General features: G+C 45.0%; 1 protein-coding gene across 1 annotated transcript in view; it reads left to right on the forward strand.

The window, feature by feature from the left end:
* Nucleotides 1–1,971: 1,971 nt before the first annotated feature.
* STT3B (STT3 oligosaccharyltransferase complex catalytic subunit B) overlaps nucleotides 1,972–20,965 on the forward strand; it is a 72,225-nt gene continuing 53,231 nt past the window's right edge. The window contains exon 1 of the mRNA XM_064169539.1: nucleotides 1,972–2,745. Coding sequence (XP_064025609.1) covers nucleotides 2,465–2,745 — 281 coding nt within the window. The 5' untranslated portion in view covers nucleotides 1,972–2,464. The remainder of the gene's footprint in view (nucleotides 2,746–20,965) is intronic.

A 20,965-nucleotide genomic window follows, 5' to 3' on the forward strand; every position in this document is an offset into this window, starting at 1 on the left:
GAAGAGCTGGGGCTCTGCAGCCTGGAGAAGAGAAGGCTTCAAGAAGACCTTATAGTGGCCTTCCAGTATCTGAAGGGGACTACAGGAAGGCTGGGGTGGGACTATTGATAAGGTCTGGGAATGACAGGACAAGGGGAAATGGGTTTAAACTGGCAGAGGGGAGACTCAAACTAGATGTTAGGAAAGGCTTGTTTGCAGTGAGGGTGGCGAGACACTGGCACAGGTTGCCCAGGAAGGTTGTGGCTGCTCCCTGCCTGGGGGTGTTCAAAGCCAGGTTGGATGAAACCTTGAGTGACCTGTTCTAGTGGGAGGTGTCCCTGTCTATGGCAGGGGGTTGGAATTGGATGAGCTTTGATGTTCCTTCCAACCTCTGATTCTCTACAAATTGTTAAATTGAGCTTTCCTTTAAAAGCACAGCTTCAACAGGAGGAAATTGCTTACCAAGCAGCACACTGTTTTCTTTCTCTGTTAAATAAACTAAACTCAGACACAATGGCATGGACTAACCAGAACACTGTTGGACAGCTGAGTCCTGACCACCTAGTGAAACCAAACTGCAAATCTTCACAACCTCTGAAGTGCCATAGTTGTGTATCACACGGAGTGCCTAGTGCTCAGACAACCAAACCCAAGGCATTTACCTTCAAAAACACACAAGTCACAGACTGAGCTGTTGGTGTAAAAACAGTGCACACAGCCACGTTCTGTCTTTTTATGCTGTTTTCGTTTGGGGTTTTATGTTTGCCAGTGCTCAGTATCTTAGCTCTTCCATGGGCGGTCATCTCCTGCTATGTCCAAGTAAAAGGAAGGTCAGCGCAACCGCTGGAAAAATCACAGCCACAGAACGTCCTTTCGTTTCCCTTCACGTTGCCCTTGTAACTGAAGTTTCACAACACGTTTGAGGCGTTTGCAGGGCCCTGGAACACTTCAATAACGAAACTGCCGAAAGAGAAGTCACTTTCTCCAGTGAGCCGAGGTTTCCGTTCGCTGGTGGCGCAGAGGCAGGTGTGCTCTTACAGCCTGCAAGGGACTCCGCCGAGGCGAGGGAACAAGCTCTGCCTGCCCTCTGCCAAGCCTTGCTTCCAGCCACTCCTAGATCATTAGGAGTCAAGCTCCGGCAGGTTTACTGCGGCCAGCATGAATACCACCGGTGCCATTAAACGCTTGAAACAAACGGATCGAGGGTGGCTCAGCACGAAGAGCCAGCTCTTACCACCAAAGAAAAGCAAAAGCAGGTTCCAGAGCTGAGAAGTAGATGACCAGTGCCAGGCGAGGCCCCCTTCGGGGAGCGGTGAGCCCGCAGGGGTCCCCGCGTACAGCTGTGCACGAGTACCGCCACACATGGATACCCGGCCACAAGCAGCCCCGTGAGCTCCCCAGCGGGGCCACCGCGGCGCGGCCCTTAAACGCCGGCGCACAAACGACCTCCTGCCTCCGCGGACTACGGCTCCCGGCGAGCTCTACCCGCCCCACCCACGCCGCCAGGCTCCAGCACCCCGCGCAGAGCGCGCAGGGAGCCGCGCTGGCCCACACACACTATGGCGCTCGCACGGCGCCGGGGAACTGCCGCGGGTATCTCCGCGCCTGCGGGCGCCCACGGGACTCGCAAGCCTCGCTCCGATTGGGCCAAGCTGCTGCCAGTCCTTTCGCAACTCGCCGCTCCCTGGCGGACTGCAGCGCCCATAACCTCCCCGGCGCTGCCGCGCCTGCGCCCCGCCGCTCCGATTGGGCCAAGCTGCTGCCAGTCCTTTTGCAAGTCGCCGCTCCCCGGCGGACTGCAGCGCCCATAACCTCCCCGGCGCTGCCACGCCTGCGCCCCCGTCGCTCCGGTTGGGCGCCTGCGCTCGCCCCGCCTCTTTCAGATACCTGTCGCTCTGTGACAGGCCGCGACCGAGTTCCTGCTGCAGCGAGGATTGGTCACTCCCGCCCCGCCATCCGCGCCCTCTCCTCAGAGCAACGCCCATCCCCCGGTAACTCCTCCCGCGCTGGAGGGCGGCAATGTCAAACTGCTCGCTTTGGCGGACACGACCCGCAACTCCGCGCCCGCCTGCTCCTTGCCCCCTGGGACCCCGAGCGCCGACGGCAGGGTGACCGCGGCCCCACCGCGCCAGCCTCCCGCCTCCGCCTCCCCGCCTCTGCCCTCAGCCTGCGCGCGCGCGGCACTCCGCCCCTCGGCTCCACCCCTTCCAGCACTCGCCCCGCCCCGGATCCGCGCTCCGCCCCCTCCGCTCCGCGCCGCACTGGGATGGTGACGGCGGCGGCGGGAGGCTGAGCCCGTCTGAGGGAGGAGGTGGCGGCGGCAGCGGGGAGTCAGTGAGGACCGCGGAGGGAGCGGGCGGGCTCCGCCCCTCCCCTGCCGAGCCTCCCTCCCCCTGTCTTTCCTGCCGCTCCCTCCCCCACCCCTCCTCCGCCTCCTTCCCGCACGCGCCAGGCGGAGAGGCTGCGAGGGAGCCCCGGGTACAACATGGCGGAGCATTCGGCCCCCGACAGCAAGCACAAACCCGCCGCCAACTCTGTGGCGCTGCTCAACAGCCGCACCGGGGCAGGAGGCGGTAGCGCGACGCCGGCAGCTGCCGGCGGCCCCCCGGCGGGCGGAGGCGGCCTGTCGGGGGGCCTGTCGCAGCCAGCGGGCTGGCAGTCGCTCCTCTCCTTCACCATCCTCTTCCTGGCCTGGTTGGCCGGATTCAGTTCCCGACTCTTCGCCGTCATCCGCTTCGAAAGCATCATCCACGAGTTCGACCCCTGGTAAGTCCCCGCTGCTGCTGAACGGGACGGGGAGGCGGGAAAGCCGCCCCTTCACGGGGTGCGCCTCAAGCGGGCGCCGCGCCGTGAGCCCCAGCCGTGGGGGGCGGAAGGGGAAAGCGCCTCGCAGGTTTTCCCCGCCATGGGGACGGCGGAAGGCCCCCGCCGCCAGCGCTCCGCTCCCCCACTTCGCGAACTTGCGCCCTGCCTGTACTCCTGGCCGCCGGGCGGAGGGAGCCGAGAGCCGCGAACGCCCTGGAAGGATGAGGGGGGCGGTGCAGGCGGGACACGTTGTAGCAGGTCGGAGGGAGCCCGAGGGGTCGCATTACGCGAGGACGAACTTGAGGGGCCGTCGCGGGGCAGGGCATTTCGGTGTCCCCGCAGAGCGAGAGGAAACACGGTGGCGGCGGTGGCAAATCTCGGGATCTGGGAGGTGGCTCTTCTCCCGGAGCCGACGGAGTCTGCGGGCTGGACGCGGTGGAGTTGCGGCAGGACCCTCCGCTCCGCCGCCAAGGGGCAGGGGGAAAGCTGTGTTGCTGGCAGGGAAGCTGGGTGCCAGGCAGGCGTCGGGGGCTTTGGCGGCAGCCACCCTAATGAAACAGTTGTAGCAAACGTGGCTGGCCCTCGTATCTCGGCATTGGTCTCCAGATGTGAAGTGCAGCTTCTCCGAGTGGACTTTTTTTTAGTGCCGTTGTCGGTCGAGGGCTGAGGAAGAATCCAATGCAGGAAGTAATCTTCATAAAAGTGACTTGAGGGATTACAGTGAAATAGGTGACAATGATTTACTGCCAGGTGTTTCGAAGCTGCGCTTCTGAGCCAAAGGACTTGTGCTGTTTCCCACGCATCGTGATTCTTCTAAAGATTACTTTTCTTGCTGTGGAAAGTGTCTGTTCTTTTCCCGGTTGGAAGGTACTGAAACCATTCTGTGTATAAGATGAAGCAATGTCGCACGTGTTCCTTGGAGCAAGGCGAAAGGAGAGATGACAGGACTTACAGGGCGGGTTTTTTAATGCAAACACTTGACCAGTGAATTTTGATACTTGTCCTGGGAATCTGTCTTTTTAGAACTTTAAGTAGGGTAAGCAGACTAATGAATCATCTGATTTTTAATTTCATATTTTATGTCTTGGGTCTTACTGTTCATCGCAGGAAGGAAGGAGGTGCTTCGTTGTGAAATGCATGGTAGCTATCCTGCTAGTCTGAAGTTGTGACTAAAATTGTACTTAGCTGCAGAGCGTGCACTCCACTTTGATCGTTTCAAAAGCACAACTTCCTGTTTTCCACTTGTTGCTTCTACCTCTTCTTCCCTTCATTTGCCCCCTTTCATAAATCGTGGCTCAGAAGGGTGGGCAAGAGAACAAGGCATTGCTTTGTTTGTAAATGCTGTCAGAAGTAATATACACACTTTGTGATGTCAATGCCAAATATCTTCAAAATATCTTCAAAATATCAAGCAATTGTCCATTATTTCGGTGTTGTTCTGTAAACCCAAATGGATGGAAGGAATGCAGTCTTTCAATGAATAGAATTACAACGGGGGAGCATGGTTAAACACATCTGCAGTGAGACTGTGAACCTGGGGTTATATCCCGTGGAACAGTTCTCAGGCTCTTATAATCTAAATTAAAGCAAAAAGACTTCCCATCATGTAGGAAGCTATTTTTAAGTCTGCATAATATGTTTTTGTACAACTTTATTTCGATTTTTATAATCAAGGCTCATCCTTGTTGCAAAAATGGAGATTTTTACATTGTGGTGTTGTTACTAAGCCTTGAAGGGCGTTTAAAGAGGCTCTATGGGAGTAGAGTTCATAGTCATGATACGGCTGTAAAGCTAACTTCTCTTTTAAGCAATGTGTATACAAACAGAAGGCCTTGCTGTCTATGCTGCTGTGTGTGTACCTTTGCTAATTAGAGAACAGAGGAGATGGACAAAACTGATTGATTTTAATGCAGGTCTGCAAGAAGTGTCAAGAATCATGCCAGTGTCATGTTGCTGCATGCCAGAAATGGTAGAGGCAAATGCACTTAAGTTAATTAGTAGAAAAGAGAACCTCAAATGGTAGGAACTGAAAAAAACTAAGTGTTTTTTACTGCAGTGGCAATATCAGTGGAAAGAGTGAAAAAAATGTATGGCTCCTAAATACTGCTGAGTAGGTAGGTAGAAAGGGGGTTTCATTGTCGTAAGTGCCTTACAAGTCTGAATCTAATGTGGGGAAAGGTCCTATGAAAACAGCTTAGGTGCATTGGAGTTGGTTTGGGGTTTTCTGTTGTTGGGGGGGTTGTTTGGTTGCGTTTTTCTAACTACTGCTTTAGCAGCTTGGCCAAGTAAACTGGTATTTATTTATTCTGTTTCCAGGACAGCAGCCATGGTTTCTGATGGTGGAACAGGTCCATAGTTTTCTTTGTTCCTTTGGGGTTGATAAGTCACCTATTCCCTAGTATTTATTTCCTGATCAAGAGAGGAAGCTGATGTATATTTGATTAAATGAGGAGTGAGATGCAAATCAGTTATTCTTTTGAATGGAACAATATTGTCTCTAAGGTGCAGAAAGCTTTCTCTCCTATTTAGGAGTACAGGTTTTTGGTATGGATGTAAGACATGTAGGATATCTGGGGTGGGCAGAGGAGATTTGCCTTGGGTTTTCTACATACTCATTTAATCAGCCACTTTTTTACAAGCTGCATTTCTGACAGTACAGTTAGGTTTTGATTCAGTGTGAAACTTACTCCAGTTGGTATTTCTTCAGAAATGACCCAAACATAGTACAATGGGCCAAGGGAGTAGAAAAGAGGAGAGCTTTTGCTTTTGACTTCCTTTATAATACAATTCAGAGGAAAGGACAAAGTAGTATTTTGAGATCATCATTGTCACTTACAAACTTGTAACCTATTCCTTACTAATATTACTGTTGTTTTTTGTTGTTTTTTTTTTCTCTCCACAATGAACACCTCTTTTGTATTGATAACTTGTACTTCAGCTGGCTGGGAGACTGGAAAACCTGTGTGCTTTTAGGCAGTTCCTAGATCAGATGAACTGGTACATGAAATCAGTCAGCATTAACTTTAAGCTGTGCAACTAACTTCAGGATTTCGTTATCAGACCAAGAGCTTGAAACATGGCAGTGATGCTGCACTGAGATGGATAGGTTTCCTGCCTGAAACCTGGTTCATCTCTCGGCTGATTTGGCATCTGGGTGGACCAAGAGCATAATGTTTTTGTGGTATGGCCACACAAGTGCACAGCAAAGGCTTTTGTGAAAGTACAGCAGCATGTTTAACTCAGTTGTCAAGAGAGGTCATTTTTTCTGTCAGATGCTGCCTCACATTCTGGCATGGCTGCTGAGCCAACCTTTAGTACATCAGTAATCTTCAGGGAGTACTATTAAAATAGCAACATTCATTCTGTTTGCACAGCTCATGGCATTAAGTCACACATGTAAGAACTGTATCTGATTCATTAATCATATCTTCTGACATTAGATCTAGCTTTTGTTTTTCTCTGAGAATTTTAACAGTTAAACACCAGATTAATACCGGTTAATGAGTGAAAGGAGTGAAAGCCAGTTTAAGCTGGTATGCAGAAGCTTGTGTGCCTGAGCATGAGACCCTTTCTGTACCAGTCCACACATGCAGGATGGAGCAGCAGCAGGATCTTTGTCAGTCACGTTTGCTGAGGCTGTTTTCTCTTACTGTACTGCCAGTTTATGGTACTGAACACTGCTACCACAATCTTCAATACATCTTTGCCTCTTCCAAATCGACATCACTCACGCCCACCAGCTTTTTAACTGTCATCAGGGTGACCATTGTTCATTATACCTCACTGAAGTAGCATAATTGGGAAGTATGGTTTATGTATCTTGATAGCAATCCACTTTCTTCTCACAGATTCCATCATCTACCATTTAGTGGGCTTTGGTGAATGGGAAGAACTGGTGAAAATAAATGTAAGGTTGGTGTTGTTGCTTGCATTTCAGAGACAGAGAAGATAAAGGAAGATAGGATTTTATCTTGGACACAGCCAGAAAGACAGGTTTTCCTTAGGTGCAAATCATGTTTGCTAGATAAATTCTTGATCTGTTACAGAGTTTTTTCATTAATGAAAACTTAAATTAACACCTATAAATACGATATGAAGGCTTCATTAAAATACACAGTGTGAATGAAGTGAACATTAGAAGTGGTGTATGGAACTGTTCAAATACTGGATGTTGTGTAAATGTATTTATTTGATTGATAGCAAATAAGTATGTGGTGCTGTTAGTCGATCCCATGCTTGCTTTCTGGAGTAGGAGTTCTGTCACTATGCATTCCTGTTTTTTTCCTTTGTGCTTGTTCTAAAGCAGTCACGGTGAGTTGATTTGGTGAGCTAAACTGTCAAAATGCATTTAACACTTTAGTCTCCTGTGCCAGTCTACTATCAGTTTTTATACTGCAGTTTAGTTACTTTTGAGGAAAAGTATGAATGTTGAGAGGGAATGTATTTAGCAACCCATCTTAGAGGGTAAAGTGGGACTGAGTGGTAGGGTAGAGACATACATACATGTAAAACCAGAGCTTGTTAAGAGATTGGAGCAGCAGGAGTGACAGAAGAAGGGGTATGTAGCAGTGAATGAGAGTATCTTAAGATGCTGTTCATAGGGAGAAGGGGATGATAGTGGTAGTGTTAATCTCAGTTAACAATGCTCAGTCTGTAGGCTATGGTCAGATGTGGCCCACCCAGATAATTTATCTGGCTCTTGTTTACCTGCTAGTGCTGGGCAAATGAACAGTGGATGCGTAGTTCTTCTTGAGGGGTGACAGCCAGTGTCACTTTCATCACATAATCATGTTAAAGGTGAATACCTGAGTGTTGATCTCTTTATAATCTTCAACATCTTCCAGTCCTTGGGAAAGGACTTGATTCCATTGCAGTTTGAATACATTCACTTTGGACTCCTTTTGAGATGTTGCAAATATTATGAAACTCATATTAAGAACTCCCACCAGTATCTTAATTTACAAGCTTTTTGAGTCTATGAAAAGAGAAGCTCTCTATTTTATAGGCATTAATTATAAAAGATTGTGTACATACTGTTAATGCACAGTTAGATTAAATGTTCTGTAGTATTTTTTCTAAATACAAGATACAGACATATTTCATTTGAATGATGAAAGTTGTTTAGTAATCCTAATAATTTTAGCAGGATTTTGGGTAGCTATGTGTGATTTCTCATTGGAATGGGCTGCCCAGGGAGGTGGTGGAGGCACCGTCCCTGGGGGTCTTCAAGAAAAGACTGGATGAGGCACTTAGTGCCATGGTCTAGTTGATTGGTTAGGGCTGGGTGATAGGTTGGACTGGATGATCTTGGAGGTCTCTTCCAACCTGGCTGATTCTATGATTCTATGTGGCTCAGACTCATTCCTGCTATTTTTTGTAGCGGGAAAAATAGTCCAGTGTGATAGTTTGTGACTAGGCAGACCTCGGACTGGATTTGGTCAGTTTGGTTGATGTAGCTGTAAAGTGGTTAACCATGTGGCCTCATAAAATAACCGTCTTTGTGTCCTCACTTGCACAACTTTTAATTGGAGGGGAAACCTCAGGAGACTTCTTATGGGTGCAGTAATGGGGTTACACATGAGCAGGTAGGAGAGGCAGTGTTTGTAAAACACATACAGAGTGTCGCTGAGCACAGAAACTATCACTACAGTTGTCTTTTGGAAAGTGTGGGTAATGGAGAGTGCTTGCAAGAGGCTGACCCTTTCACTGGTTTGTGGATAGCAGAATAAAACTTGAACAGGAAGATGTGTCAGAATTCAGATCAAACTGAACCAGTGAGGTTAGCTTTTAGTGCCATGATTTTTAATTGTTTTTTTAATCAGTCTTCAGCAATACTCACAAACACTCGACTAGCTAAGCAGGTGCTGTGGTGAAAATCACTGAAGGGTCCTTTCTTGGCAGATAGCCTATTATTTCAGCAGCTTAATGGGTTCTGCTTTTTAAACAGAAGTTTTATTTGATGACATAGGGCTAAGGTGGCTTATAAAGATAGTCTTTTGCTTTCTGTCATAATTCTTTCTGTAATAATCTGTGATTTTGGCAGCCTGTAATCCTAATGTTCTTAAATTTGTCTCAGGCTGAATTGCTGGGGGAAGGGGAGAGTAGACATTTTGGACAGTAAAGCTAACAGGAAAATTCAGGGTCTTGCAGATACTAATAGGTTTTAGATGAGTTGGAGGTGGTGGGTTAGGGAGGTGTCTTTCTGGTCCAGTCAGGTTATTTCCCGTGTCTGTGCATGTGCTGCAGCAGTTCTTCCTTCACTTTGAAAATTTCATTCTTGCAAGCCCTTTGAGGTACATTTGTACTGACATTCAGGGCTAATCCTAAGGGCTTCTTTCTACTTAGCAAAGCCATTAAAGCTGCTGCTCTTGAAGCCTATGGAGCCTGCACCCTGTAGCAGACCACGTGCAGATGGGTTTTTTTATTATTATTATTAACCATCAGTCTTGCAGCTTTCAGGGGGAACAAAGTGAACTTGGGCCAAGTGTTAGAACAAGTATTGCCACACTGCTGTGTGCTCTGTGTGTGTCTTAGATTTTGTAGTATGTCCAATGAACAGACTTCATTTCCAGCCCTCTAGCTCTGTATCTGAGCTTTTGGTGGGAATCAAGCTGAGGTATTTTTAATGTGGGTAGCTGATATGTCTGGGCTTGAGAGGTACCATGAAATTGACCCTAATACCTTACCCTGCACCTTATATAAGTTGAAGCAGATGGGGAAATGAATTTAAGGACAGAGATACAAACAAAATAGATCAGCTTCTGTATTTTTCAACTTGCTACTGCTTTGCAAAGGTGAAAGCTCCTTTGGCATATAGAGAACTAAATGCTTCCCATACTTTGAAAGTTCTTGCTATTGAGTGTATCCCTGGGCTTTAGAAAAATAAATTATTTGCTTTAAATAGGCAATAACTGAGTGTTTGCACATGAGTGCTTCTAAGCAGGAAACAGTGTTGAAAATATCGGTCTGCTGTGCAGATCCAAGTCCAGTAGGCTACTTTTTAAAGTGCCTATCTAACACCAAAGACAAGGGTATGAAAACTGTAATGATAATTACTTCTGAGTGTTGCAGTGCTTATCAACTTTCCTACAGCAGGTGACTTACATGGGTCATGTTACTTTGTCAGGTAAAGTGCTTGTAGGAATTCTGATCAGCTTACAATCCAACCTCTTCCCAAAACTTCCCTCACTTAGATCACTTGGGAAACTATATTACAACTGAGGATGGGAGTTTGGTTTGATTATTGATTTTTGGTGGTGTTCTTAATGAGAATGTTGTTTACACATTATTTATGCTTCTTTTAGAAGAGTGGCTCTGTCCATGCAGAGTAGTAGCTGGAGTTTGCAGAATGGGAAAAGAGCATTTTATTATGTAATTTTAAAATGCTCTAGTATGTGTGGCTGGGCAGCCTGCAGTTGGGGTTATCTGCTTTTTTTTTTTTTTCAGTCTCTGCACTGGTATTTTGCAACTGCTATGCTGCAAATGGTAGCCAACTTCTTTAAACACAAGGAGTGTAATTTTATTTGGTTTTTTATTCCAGTCTTCTCAATGGATGAATATTACAAGGAAATACAAGTATAACAAGTACCTGTTTGAGGAGTAACTGACCAGGAAGACCTCATATTGAACAGAATACTTGTGTGTTGTAGCCAGAGGATTTAAAAATACATAAATGCACTTTCCTAATGCAGAAGCAAAACACTAAAAGAGCCTAATTGTCCTGAATTATTTTATCTGTTTATCCAGCACTTTCTTCTTTTTTGTTTTCTTTGTAGTCAAATGTTGGATGTGCTTCCTTCCTGTTCTAAACTGATTCCTAGCAGCATGTGGAAGTTCAGTTGAGAAACTGAGGATTTCACAAATGTTGCTTGGAACGTGTATCTTGGAAAAGGCAGTTTCATCTTTATGGTTGAAATATTTGAAGTTGATCATTTGGGGTATTGAATGCCTTTAAAACACTTTTAATTCTTTCTCTGGCAATAGATAAAATGCCTTAAAGGTGCAATTCCTCTAATTTTGAAAGCCAGAAAAACAATATTGGAGCTTTGGCATTGCTATATTGATGCTGTCCCTCAGGGATCTGTGCTGGGCCCCATCCTCTTTAACATCTTCATAGATGATCTGGATGAGGGCATCGAGTCAGTCATCAGCAAGTTTGCAGATGACACTAAGCTGGGGGCAGATGTGACTGAGTTGGAGGGCAGAAGGGCTCTGCAGCGGGACCTTGACCGCCTGCACAGATGGGCAGAGTCCAAGGGGATGGCATTCAATAGCTCGAAGTGCAGGGTGCTGCACTTTGGCCACAACAACCCCATGCAGAGATACAGGCTGGGGTCGGAGTGGCTGGAGAGCAGCCAGACAGAGAGGGATCTGGGGGTGCTGATTGATACCCACCTGAACATGAGCCAGCAGTGTGCCCAGGTGGCCAAGAGAGCCAGTGGCATCCTGGCCTGCATCAGCAATGGTGTGGCCAGCAGGAGCAGGGAGGTCATTCTGCCCCTGTACTCTGCACTGGTCAGACCACACCTCGAGTACTGCGTTCAGTTCTGGGCCCCCCAGTTTAGGAGGGACATTGAGATGCTTGAGCGTGTCCAGAGAAAGGCGATGAGGCTGGGGAGAGGCCTTGAGCACAGCCCTACGAGGAGAGGCTGAGGGAGCTGGGATTGGTTAGCCTGGAGAAGAGGAGGCTCAGGGGTGCCCTTATTGCTGTCTACAACTACCTGAAGGGTGGTTGTGGCCAGGTGGAGGTTGCTCTCTTCTTTCAGGTGGCCAGCACCAGAACAAGAGGACACAGCCTCAGGCTGCGCCAGGGGAAATTTAGGCTGGAGGTGAGGAGAAAGTTCTTCCCTGAGAGAGTCATTGGGCACTGGAATGGGCTGCCCGGGGAGGTGGTGGAGTCGTCGTCCCTGGGGCAGTTCAAGGCAAGGTTGGATTTGGCACTTGGTGCCATGGTCTAGCCTTGGGCACTGTGGTAAAGGGTTGGACTTGCTGATCTGTGAGGTCTCTTCCAACCTTGGTGATACTGGGATACTGTGATGCTGATGACAAGTAAACAGGTGTCTCTGGCTTACTTTATAAGAGTCATGAAAGCTAATGCAGTGTAACGCTGCTGTGTTTCGACCATTTTATACAGGTGCCTAGAATGATTAATGTCAAATATCTGAAGCAATACTTGAAAAACTGTTGCATGTGTCTCACAATTGATTTCACTCTGTAACAGTTTTAGTCTTTCATATGCCAAATAGAAAATGGATTTTGACTCTGGAGAGACTTGCCTTAAACATTTGCAACAGTATCTTAATTTGTGATGTCTCAGGTCAGCTAGTGATGACAAATGCAATTTTTCTCTCAGAGCTAAATACGTTCAGGAACCAAGGGATTTTTAGTCCTTTAACTTTGTAATCTACCACTCCTTCACAAATGCTTGCCCCACCCTGCCACAGCCAAGCTCAGCTTTTGCTTGGGAGAAGACTGGATGGTATGTTTTGTGTCAGATCTGTCATCCTTCTAATTCTTTCATCACTGCATTTTGTTTCCTGGTGTTTTCTTTAGTAAGTCAGCTTCAGGATTCTTCAGGTTTTTTTATCATGTTCTAGCTTCACCATAGCATTCTTGGTTTTGCTTTGGGAAGAAAAAACCACAGAACAGCTTTAAATGTTAGTCTGTTAACTGAATGGTACTTTCACAATGGAAGTTAAACAGTGTCTTCTAGCTCAGTAGCTAATATGCTGTGCTGTGGTACCCATGGATATAATTTCCGTGTTGGAAAACACATGGAAGATGATTCCAAAGGTTCCTTCAGGAAACTCCAGAAGCTTCTGTCACTGATAAGATGGCAGTTTAGCATTTTGATTAGTCCTGACTAATAAACAGGACGAGTTGTTGCTAAGGTTTTCTTCACCAGTATAAAGTTTACCTTATTTGCATCTAATCAAGTTGACTGGTTCTTCTCCCCAGTTTCCTGTCATCCGTTGGACATTTCCTAGCCTAGTTTTCTGCTGTGTTGACAAGTTAAGGCAATTTGCTGAAATCTGATAAGCACAGGTGTCAGGATCTGGAGCTTGATGTAAGGAAAGGGAAATTCCCCTTTTCCAGTGACACTGAGCTACTATTTTGTAGCCCGATGTGATCATGGATACCTGAGTATCCATGAATTCTGTGACCCACAGGTGTTTGACAGTATATTACCAAAGCAAACTATTATCAGTAGTTTCTACCAAGGTCTTCTACTGTACTGCAGCTTTAAAAGTCTGCCAGAAATAAGATTGCTGTTACTGAAATGGTTATGGAATGTTGGGAATCTAGAGCTGAATCCTTTTCTAAATCAGGAAGGCTAACTCTGGTTTTCTAATGTAAATGCACATCTGTGGAGAGTTGAGAGAGCATACAGTCTGGTGAGGATTGAAGCATGAAAGGTCCTGGAGCAGGCCAATTTAATTAGGCTGGAAAGCAAAGAGAGATTTTGGATTATGTGGCCTAAGAACTGTCCCTTGAGAACTATTACTAGGTCCTTCCCAACAGCTGTCCAACAACCCCACCTGAATCACAAGTGATCCTCTTGGTTTAGCATCCTCTTTTCTCCATTCCTTTTTGTGGGCAACCAGACATTCGTTTTACCCAGTTCCATGTGCCAGTGAGGGAGACTGGGAAAGAGTAATACCTGAAGTCAGTACTTGTTATTTAATAAAATGGCATTAAAATTTAAACTTATTTCTTTTTACTGATCATTAATATAAGATAGAGCAGCTATAGCTACCAAACTGTACTAATATAGCCAGCTGGTCAGGGAGGTGATGCCTCTTGGAAAGGAGCACCTCCTGAACATATGATAAATGAGGCAGTGGTGGGTAGTCTATGAATATTTCTGTAACAACAGTTGTGGCAGGTCATCACAGGTCTAAAGCATGTGTCTGTAATGTAAAGTCTGGCTCACCTTAACAGTGTTCCACTTCTGCCTTTCCATTTTTATTTTTGTTTGTTTTTTAAACCCCTTTGAGGTTGTTTCTAAATAGGAATTGAATTTTATTAATGTGTCAGAGAAGTACAGCAAAATAGTTTGATAAGTATGATATAGTAAGATTAAGCAATATTAGAAATTCCATTAAGCATGTAACTTTAATTTCATGTTGTACATGGCAGGAATTTAATGTTGCTTATACATACTGTCTTAAATGCTGAGCACAGTAGTCAATGCAGCACACTTAATGTGCAGTGTTTCTGTGAGGATACCTAATAAAAAGCAAATATGTTTTGTTATCTCAGTTTTGTGTTTCTTGTGCAAGGTCTTTAAAGAAACATTGGTAACCATTAAGTGCAACAAACAGATTCAAATCAGTGAAAACTTGCCTTATTTTCTTTTTCCAGTTTAGTCCTATTTGGTACAGTATGGAAGGTACACAACTCATGGAGTGGATAACTGATTCTAAATTCTGCTGGCCATAGTTATTGCAGAATAAATCAGACATTTAACCAGATCATGAATGCAAAATTGACTTGGAAAACTGGACTCCAGTCTGTGTATTTATGGGGAAGACAAAGACCACTTTCTCTTGTCAACCAAATCCCAGGTTTTATTTTGTTGATGACATTCCATTGCCACATCAGTTTCCTCCTGTGTGAGGATATGCAGTCACTATGTGAACAGCTGGAAGCCACTGTCCCTTCTGTCGGATTGCATTAATAGGTCATGTGAGTACTCCAAATCGGCTTGAGAGAAACATCAGGTGAAATAGTTTAGATCATCCTTAGAAGGGTCTGCTTTTCCACTGTGATTCGAGCTAATTTGTCTTATTTGGGCAGAAAAGCAGATTAGGAGTGTTTCTACACTCCAAAGGTCAGTTGAAGGACAACTGCCACAGTAAAATTTGTCTTTTCTTTTTTTCTGGGGGGGGCACAGTCTCAAGCTGTGCCAGGGCAGGTCTAGGCTGGATGTTAGGAGGAAGTTCCTGGCAGAGAGAGTGATTGGCATTGGAATGGGCTGCCCAGGGAGGTGGTGGAGTTGCTGTCCCTGGAGGTGTTGAAGCCAAGCCTGGCTGGGGCACTTAGTGCCATGGTCTGGTTGATTGGCCAGGACTGGGTGCTAGGTTGGACTGGCTGAGCTTGGAGGTCTCTTCCAACCTGGTTGATTCTATGATTCTAAGCTGTCCTCAACCACTAGACACAAATTGTTTGAGTTAGAGGGACTGATTCTGTTCTGATGTTGCTTTGTGTTATCCAGTCAGAAACATTATTTTTTTTCCAATAGTCATAATAAGAAGTCAGTATTGCAATAGATAGAACTGAACAGGAGCACTGAGAGGTTTGGCTTCTTGGACTAATTCTACATACAGAAAGGGCAATTGAAGGGAAGCATAGTCAGGTAACTGACAGAGGGTTTCAGTAAGAGGAATGACCAAGTGCACCAAGAGATGTACTAAAGAGCAAATATTTAAGGAATATTGGGTGAAACACCATTTTAACTTGCTAAACTGATTTACACTGCTGACATTCAACCACCACAATGCAGTCTTAATTTCAGGTCAACTGTGTTGACTTGATTTATGCAGAGGAATTTGATATCTAGCTCGAGACAGAATTGGGTATTACTCTTTCTCATGTATGTAGAAGTTTAAGCAACAGACTAATCTGTTGGTTACTGAGTGATGGGCACAGTGGTTTCTACTAAAGCTCTTCTGTGGTGCTGGTGGTACTCTTTAAGTGTTCTGCCAGAAGTAAGATTGTCATTGCTTAAGTATTCTGTGTGATGTTTGGGATCTAGAGCCTTTCAAAGGGTCCTGTGTAGTTTTTATGGTTTTACAGGATAGAAATGGTCTGCCAGGCCATGTGGTGTCCAGTCACATTTATCAGATTTCATGTAATGTGAAGTGATTGTGAAGTTGGTTGTACTGCATTTTGTTGTAGTTTGTACTTCCATAGTTGTCACTATGTTGTAGCACGTAAGTGACATTATGATGTAGCAGAGATGATAACTGCTACATACTCTGAAAGACTTAAAATGTAATTAAGGTAGTCACAATAAATATGAAATATCCTTTATTTTACCCTATATGTCAGACTACCAGAAGTTATTAGGGGACCTTATAGTGGCCTTCCAGTATCTGAAGGGGACCTACAGGAAGGCTGGGGAGGGACTACTGACAAGCTCTTGTAATGACAGGATGAGAGGTAATGGGTTTGAACTGGCAGAGGGGAGATTGAAACTGGATGTTAGGAAAGGGTTGTTTGCAGTGAGGGTGGTGAGACACTGGCACAGGTTGCCCAGGGAGGTTGTGGCTGCTCCGTGCCTGGAGGTGTTCAAGGCCAGGTTGGGTGGGGCCTTGAGCATCCTGTTCTAGTGGGAGGTGTCCCTGCCTATGGTGGGGAGTTGGAACTGGATGATCCTTGAGGTGCCTTCCAACCTAAACCATTCTGTGGTTCTTGCTACAGGATAATAGGTAATATGTTTGAAATCAGTTTACTAAGAGTCCACTCTGGTTGCTTGCTTGGTGTTACAGGTTGCTTTGTTCTATAGCAGGAAGCTGTGAGCTAGCTAGCCATCCTCTATTCCCAGCCACTTCTTGTGAAGCAGCTGTATTCAGCTTCCTGATTCCCAGTATCTGTTTCTCACAGAAAGAATTTGCTTTGTAAAATATATTATTCAACTAACTGCCTTTTGGATTTCTGCCAAGCAGACCCTCGTGTACCAGCCCTTGGCTTGGAAGGTCCTGGAGTTAAGCTGCCTCCATGACATTGAAAAAAACCAAGTATTTCATGAATCTATTCCATCTAGAATCCTTCTTGAGCATATTCTTCGCGATTCCAAGATGCAGGGCTAACACGTGACAGAGTAGCCCGCTGGCACTCGGAAGGAAACGGACCTAACGCTATGGTGCCTTTTTTCTTCCCGATAGTCGATACTGTATCGAGCAGAGAAGTGATATCCCTAAAGAAGCTGATGCTGTTGAAAGATATGGAGCTAATACTGCCATCAGTATTGATGCCAGTCATAGTGTAGTATCTGCAGTGAAGTGTATGTCTGGTGTAGAATCACAGAATTAACCAGGTTGGAAAAGACCTCCAAGATCATCGAGTCCAACCTATCACCTAACTCTTCTAATTAACTAAACTATGGCCTCATCCAGCTGACTCTTAAACACCTCCAGGGATGGGGACTCCACCACCTCCCCAGGCAGCCCATTCCAATGGACACACCAACCTGGGGCAGTTTGAGACTGTCCTCTAGAATCATAGAATCTACCAGGTTGGAAGAGACCTCCAAGGTCATCTAATCCAACCTAGCACCCAGCCCAATCCAGTCAACCAGACCATGGCACTAAGTGCCTCATCCAGTCTTTTCTTGAACACCTCCAGGGACGGTGACTCCCCCACCTCCCTGGGCAGCCCATTCCAATGCCAATCACTCTCTCTGGGAAGAACTTCCTCCTAACATCCAGCCTAGACCTGCCCTGGCACAACTTGAGACTGTGTCCCTTTGTTCTATTGCTGGTTGCCTGGCAGAAGAGCCACCCCCCACCTGGTTACAATGTCCCTTCAGGTAGTTGTAGACAGCAAAAATAAGGAACATTCTGTTTTTCCCACAAAGGCATTTCAAATGTTCCTGTTTGTATCTTGTTTTTGAAACCTCTTTAGATTTTTTCCTATCTCAAGAAAAATGTCATCATCACTTTCTTCTCAGGTCTAAAATGGTGTTAAATGTTACAAATGGCAGAGTGTACTGGCAAAGTATGTTTTTTAACTTTGATTAAGCTAGCAGTTTTCTTAATAATTTGCCTTGACACAGAATGCTCAAAAGCAAGACAGAAAAAAGGTAATAAAAAACCTAGTAAGTGTTAGAGGAGGAGTCTGAAACTGTAAGTACATCCACTACAATGGTGCTAGGAAGTCCATTGTGGCTTCAGATGTGGCATATTGAGTGGAAAGTATAAGCTGTGGTCATGGAGCAATTTAAAAAGCTTGCAGCTCTTTAGCAAATATCTTGAAGATGCCCTGGGCTCTCTGAAGAAGTTGGACTGACTGTACATTCCCTGTAGAATTTCCTATCATTAAGATGCTGGCAGCATGCAGTTTATGATTTTAGCAGTTGCTAAGCATGACATCTTATTGCAGGCAGAGAAAATGCCATGCCAAGTAGTGGCAGTAGGAGTGCTGTAATCTTTCTTACACACGTTGTGGACATCCTGATATTTTTTGGTGGTTATTCTTAATGGTTATTCTATAATCATTCTGGTATTCTTCAGGATTTTCACTGAGCATGACTGAATATTGAACCTGAAAAATAGTTTCTGATTGTGCCATCCGTCTGCTTTTTTTCTGCCTAGGATTTCCACTGTTCTTCCCCATCAGGGATTATTCTAATGGTATTATGAACAGAGTGAGTTTCATTGCTCAGCTGGATTCCAGGAACAGAAACATCTTCCTCCTCTGAGTTGACATTTTCATCTTTCTTGAAGTTAGGTGGCCACATCACTGCAGAACTTCCTGCCATTTTATTAATTCACCATAGTAACTGTCCTTCATAGAACATTTTTCTGAGTGAATATGTTTGTTCAGAATTATGAAAACTGAAAGAAAAAGCAGTATTGTGACCAATTTCAAACCTGAGTAATTTCAGAATGACACTTGCAGACATTAGATTTCTGATTGACAGTTCACTTGCAAGATGTGTGTTTCTCTTTTCACATGGATCCTACTTGCAGCAAAACCTCTAAAGATTAGTTGGGCACTTCTAAGTGTAGACAACTCTTGAAAGCTTTCACCAAGTACTTGATGTAAGTTGAATCTTGTCTCTGCATACAAAGTGTAATTATATATGCATATACTTTGAGATAAATTCATAAAGACTGAACCATCCAAAATGTCAGAATTAGGACAATATTAAATTTTACATCAGCCAAAGCTTCTTTTTTCTTTCTGGTGGACATGACCTAATTGTCTCTTAGTCAACATGAACTGTGCAAACATGTACTGTGTCCCTTGTGAAAGGCTTTGTAGAGTTCATGTGTTAGTTACTCCTGGGTGTTTGTTGTCCAATGGGATGCATAAACTCCAGTTTAGTGTGCAAAGCTGCTAACTTTGGAACTGTGGTAGGTGTGTGTCTAGAGAAGTTTTGGGGGGAGAAATTGTAAATACATAAGTACTTGGTTATATATAAACTTTCCAACTGGGACAGTATTTGCAGTCTCTCATTGTCTTTATTAGGTTTAAGACCTAGTTAAACCTACTTCTGCTGCTGCTAGCTTAAGTTAAAAAGAAAGCAACATGAGATTTTTCCAAAATCAAATTGCCTTGCTGTTCCTCAGCTTTGCAGAGTTAGTTTTGTCTGAAGATATGATGGTTTGGGTGTTCCCCTCCCCCACACACTTTAGAAGTACCCAACTGGACTCAGCCGGCTCTGGGAATATAAATGAAGCTATTTATTTACAGCTGGCACAATGTACAAGCAGATATTTACAGTATATACATTCATAGACAGAAATATACAAAGTAAAAGGTAATACAGACACACAGCAGCCCTCCCAGAAACCTGAGTCCCCAGGAGTGGCTCTCAACCACACCTGCACCTTCCCCCTGCCCCTCTCAACCTTACCCCAGTCCCAAGGAAGAACAGGTTCGGCCAAGAGGTTAAGAAGCAAAGATGAGCGGAAGGTGAGGTTAGGGAGTAAGATGTTGCTCAGTCAGAAGCCCAAGGCAGAGTGAGCTAAAATGGCAAGAGTGTTATCTAATGTTTTCGTTTCTTCTTCAGCAAGACTCTGAGGGAAGTAGACATCACCACTGTTTTCCTTTCACAGCCTGTGATCTGGTTCTTCTCATCAAAACATTCCACCCTGCTTCAAACTAGCACACAAGATCACCTTCCATCTTTCTGGGTCTTACATATGTAGAGTTCAGTGTCTAGTTGTTCCTTTCTCACCCTGAGGTCTGTAACAACTTGATCTTGGGTTGTGGATAGTTGGAAGGGCTTCTTGCACCATGATTTCTGTAGGTCAGTAGGTAAAATGATTTCTGTAGGTCAGTAGGTGAAATTCTGATCTTGTTGAGTTGAAAGTGGCTTAACTGTGCGTGCACACTTCCCAGTTCTGGTGGTTTGGGCTCTTACCCGCCCCCCACACTTTTGAATTTGCCCCAGCTAACTCAGACGGCCTCTGGGAATATAAATGAAGTTATTTATTTTACAGCAGCAAATATACAAGCAGCTATTTATAATATATACAGTTATATACAGAAATATACAGTTATATACAGAAATATACAAAGGATAAACAATACAGAAGCACAACTCCCCTCCCAGAAACCTGAGTCCCCAGGAGGGGCTCTCAAACCACCCCAATACCTTCCCCGGCCCCTCTCAACCTTACCCCAGTTCCCAGGAAGAAGAGAGGTGCAGCCAAGAGGTTAAGAAGGAAGGTTAGTGGCAGTGGGGTTAAGGAGATGTGACTAGATCTGAAGGCAAAGGCAGAATGAAAAAAAAACAAAATGGAGAATATTATCTAATGTTTTCCTTCTTCGTCCCAGAACTGTCAGCGGGACTGTGAGCGAAGAGACACAACCATGTTTACCTTTTCACTGCCCATTATCTACTTCTTTTACCAAAACATTCCAGCTTGCTTCAAACTAGCACAATCCACCCCTCGTCTACTTCGCTTAGAGTATCGCTGAGAATTATCCAATCTAATCTAAACCAATATTTACAATAAAACAATATATACAAGTTCAGTTCACACTTCAGTCAGATGTAGGTGATTCAAAAGCTCAGAACAGGGACTCCCAAGTGACGTTGGGTTCGTGCTCACGTACTGTAGATTTCTCTCAGTGTTGGATGCCGATGGTACCTAGAACAGAAAACTCCTAACAGTTCGTATTATACGCTCTGAATTTAAACTCTCTCAGCTAAGATTAGATTTCTCTGTGGAATACACTGGATTTCACCATTCTCCTGCATTACCCAGTATGTATGACCAGGACCTTCAGCAGACACCACCCCTCGGACAGGTTTCCCTTCTCCCAAAGGAGAAAATAACCAAACAATTTTCCCTAACAGATTCTTCTCACGTACAACAGGAACTTTATCACTGTCTACTGTTTGGACTAAATCTGATTGTGCAGGTCCTGCTCTATTTACTGAACCTCTACTATTTACCAACCAGGTAGCTTGTGCTAAATGTTTGTCCCAGTTTTTCAGAGT

Source organism: Pogoniulus pusillus, chromosome 32 (assembly GCF_015220805.1).
Source record: "Pogoniulus pusillus isolate bPogPus1 chromosome 32, bPogPus1.pri, whole genome shotgun sequence".
In the NCBI taxonomy this organism is placed as follows: domain Eukaryota; kingdom Metazoa; phylum Chordata; class Aves; order Piciformes; family Lybiidae; genus Pogoniulus; species Pogoniulus pusillus.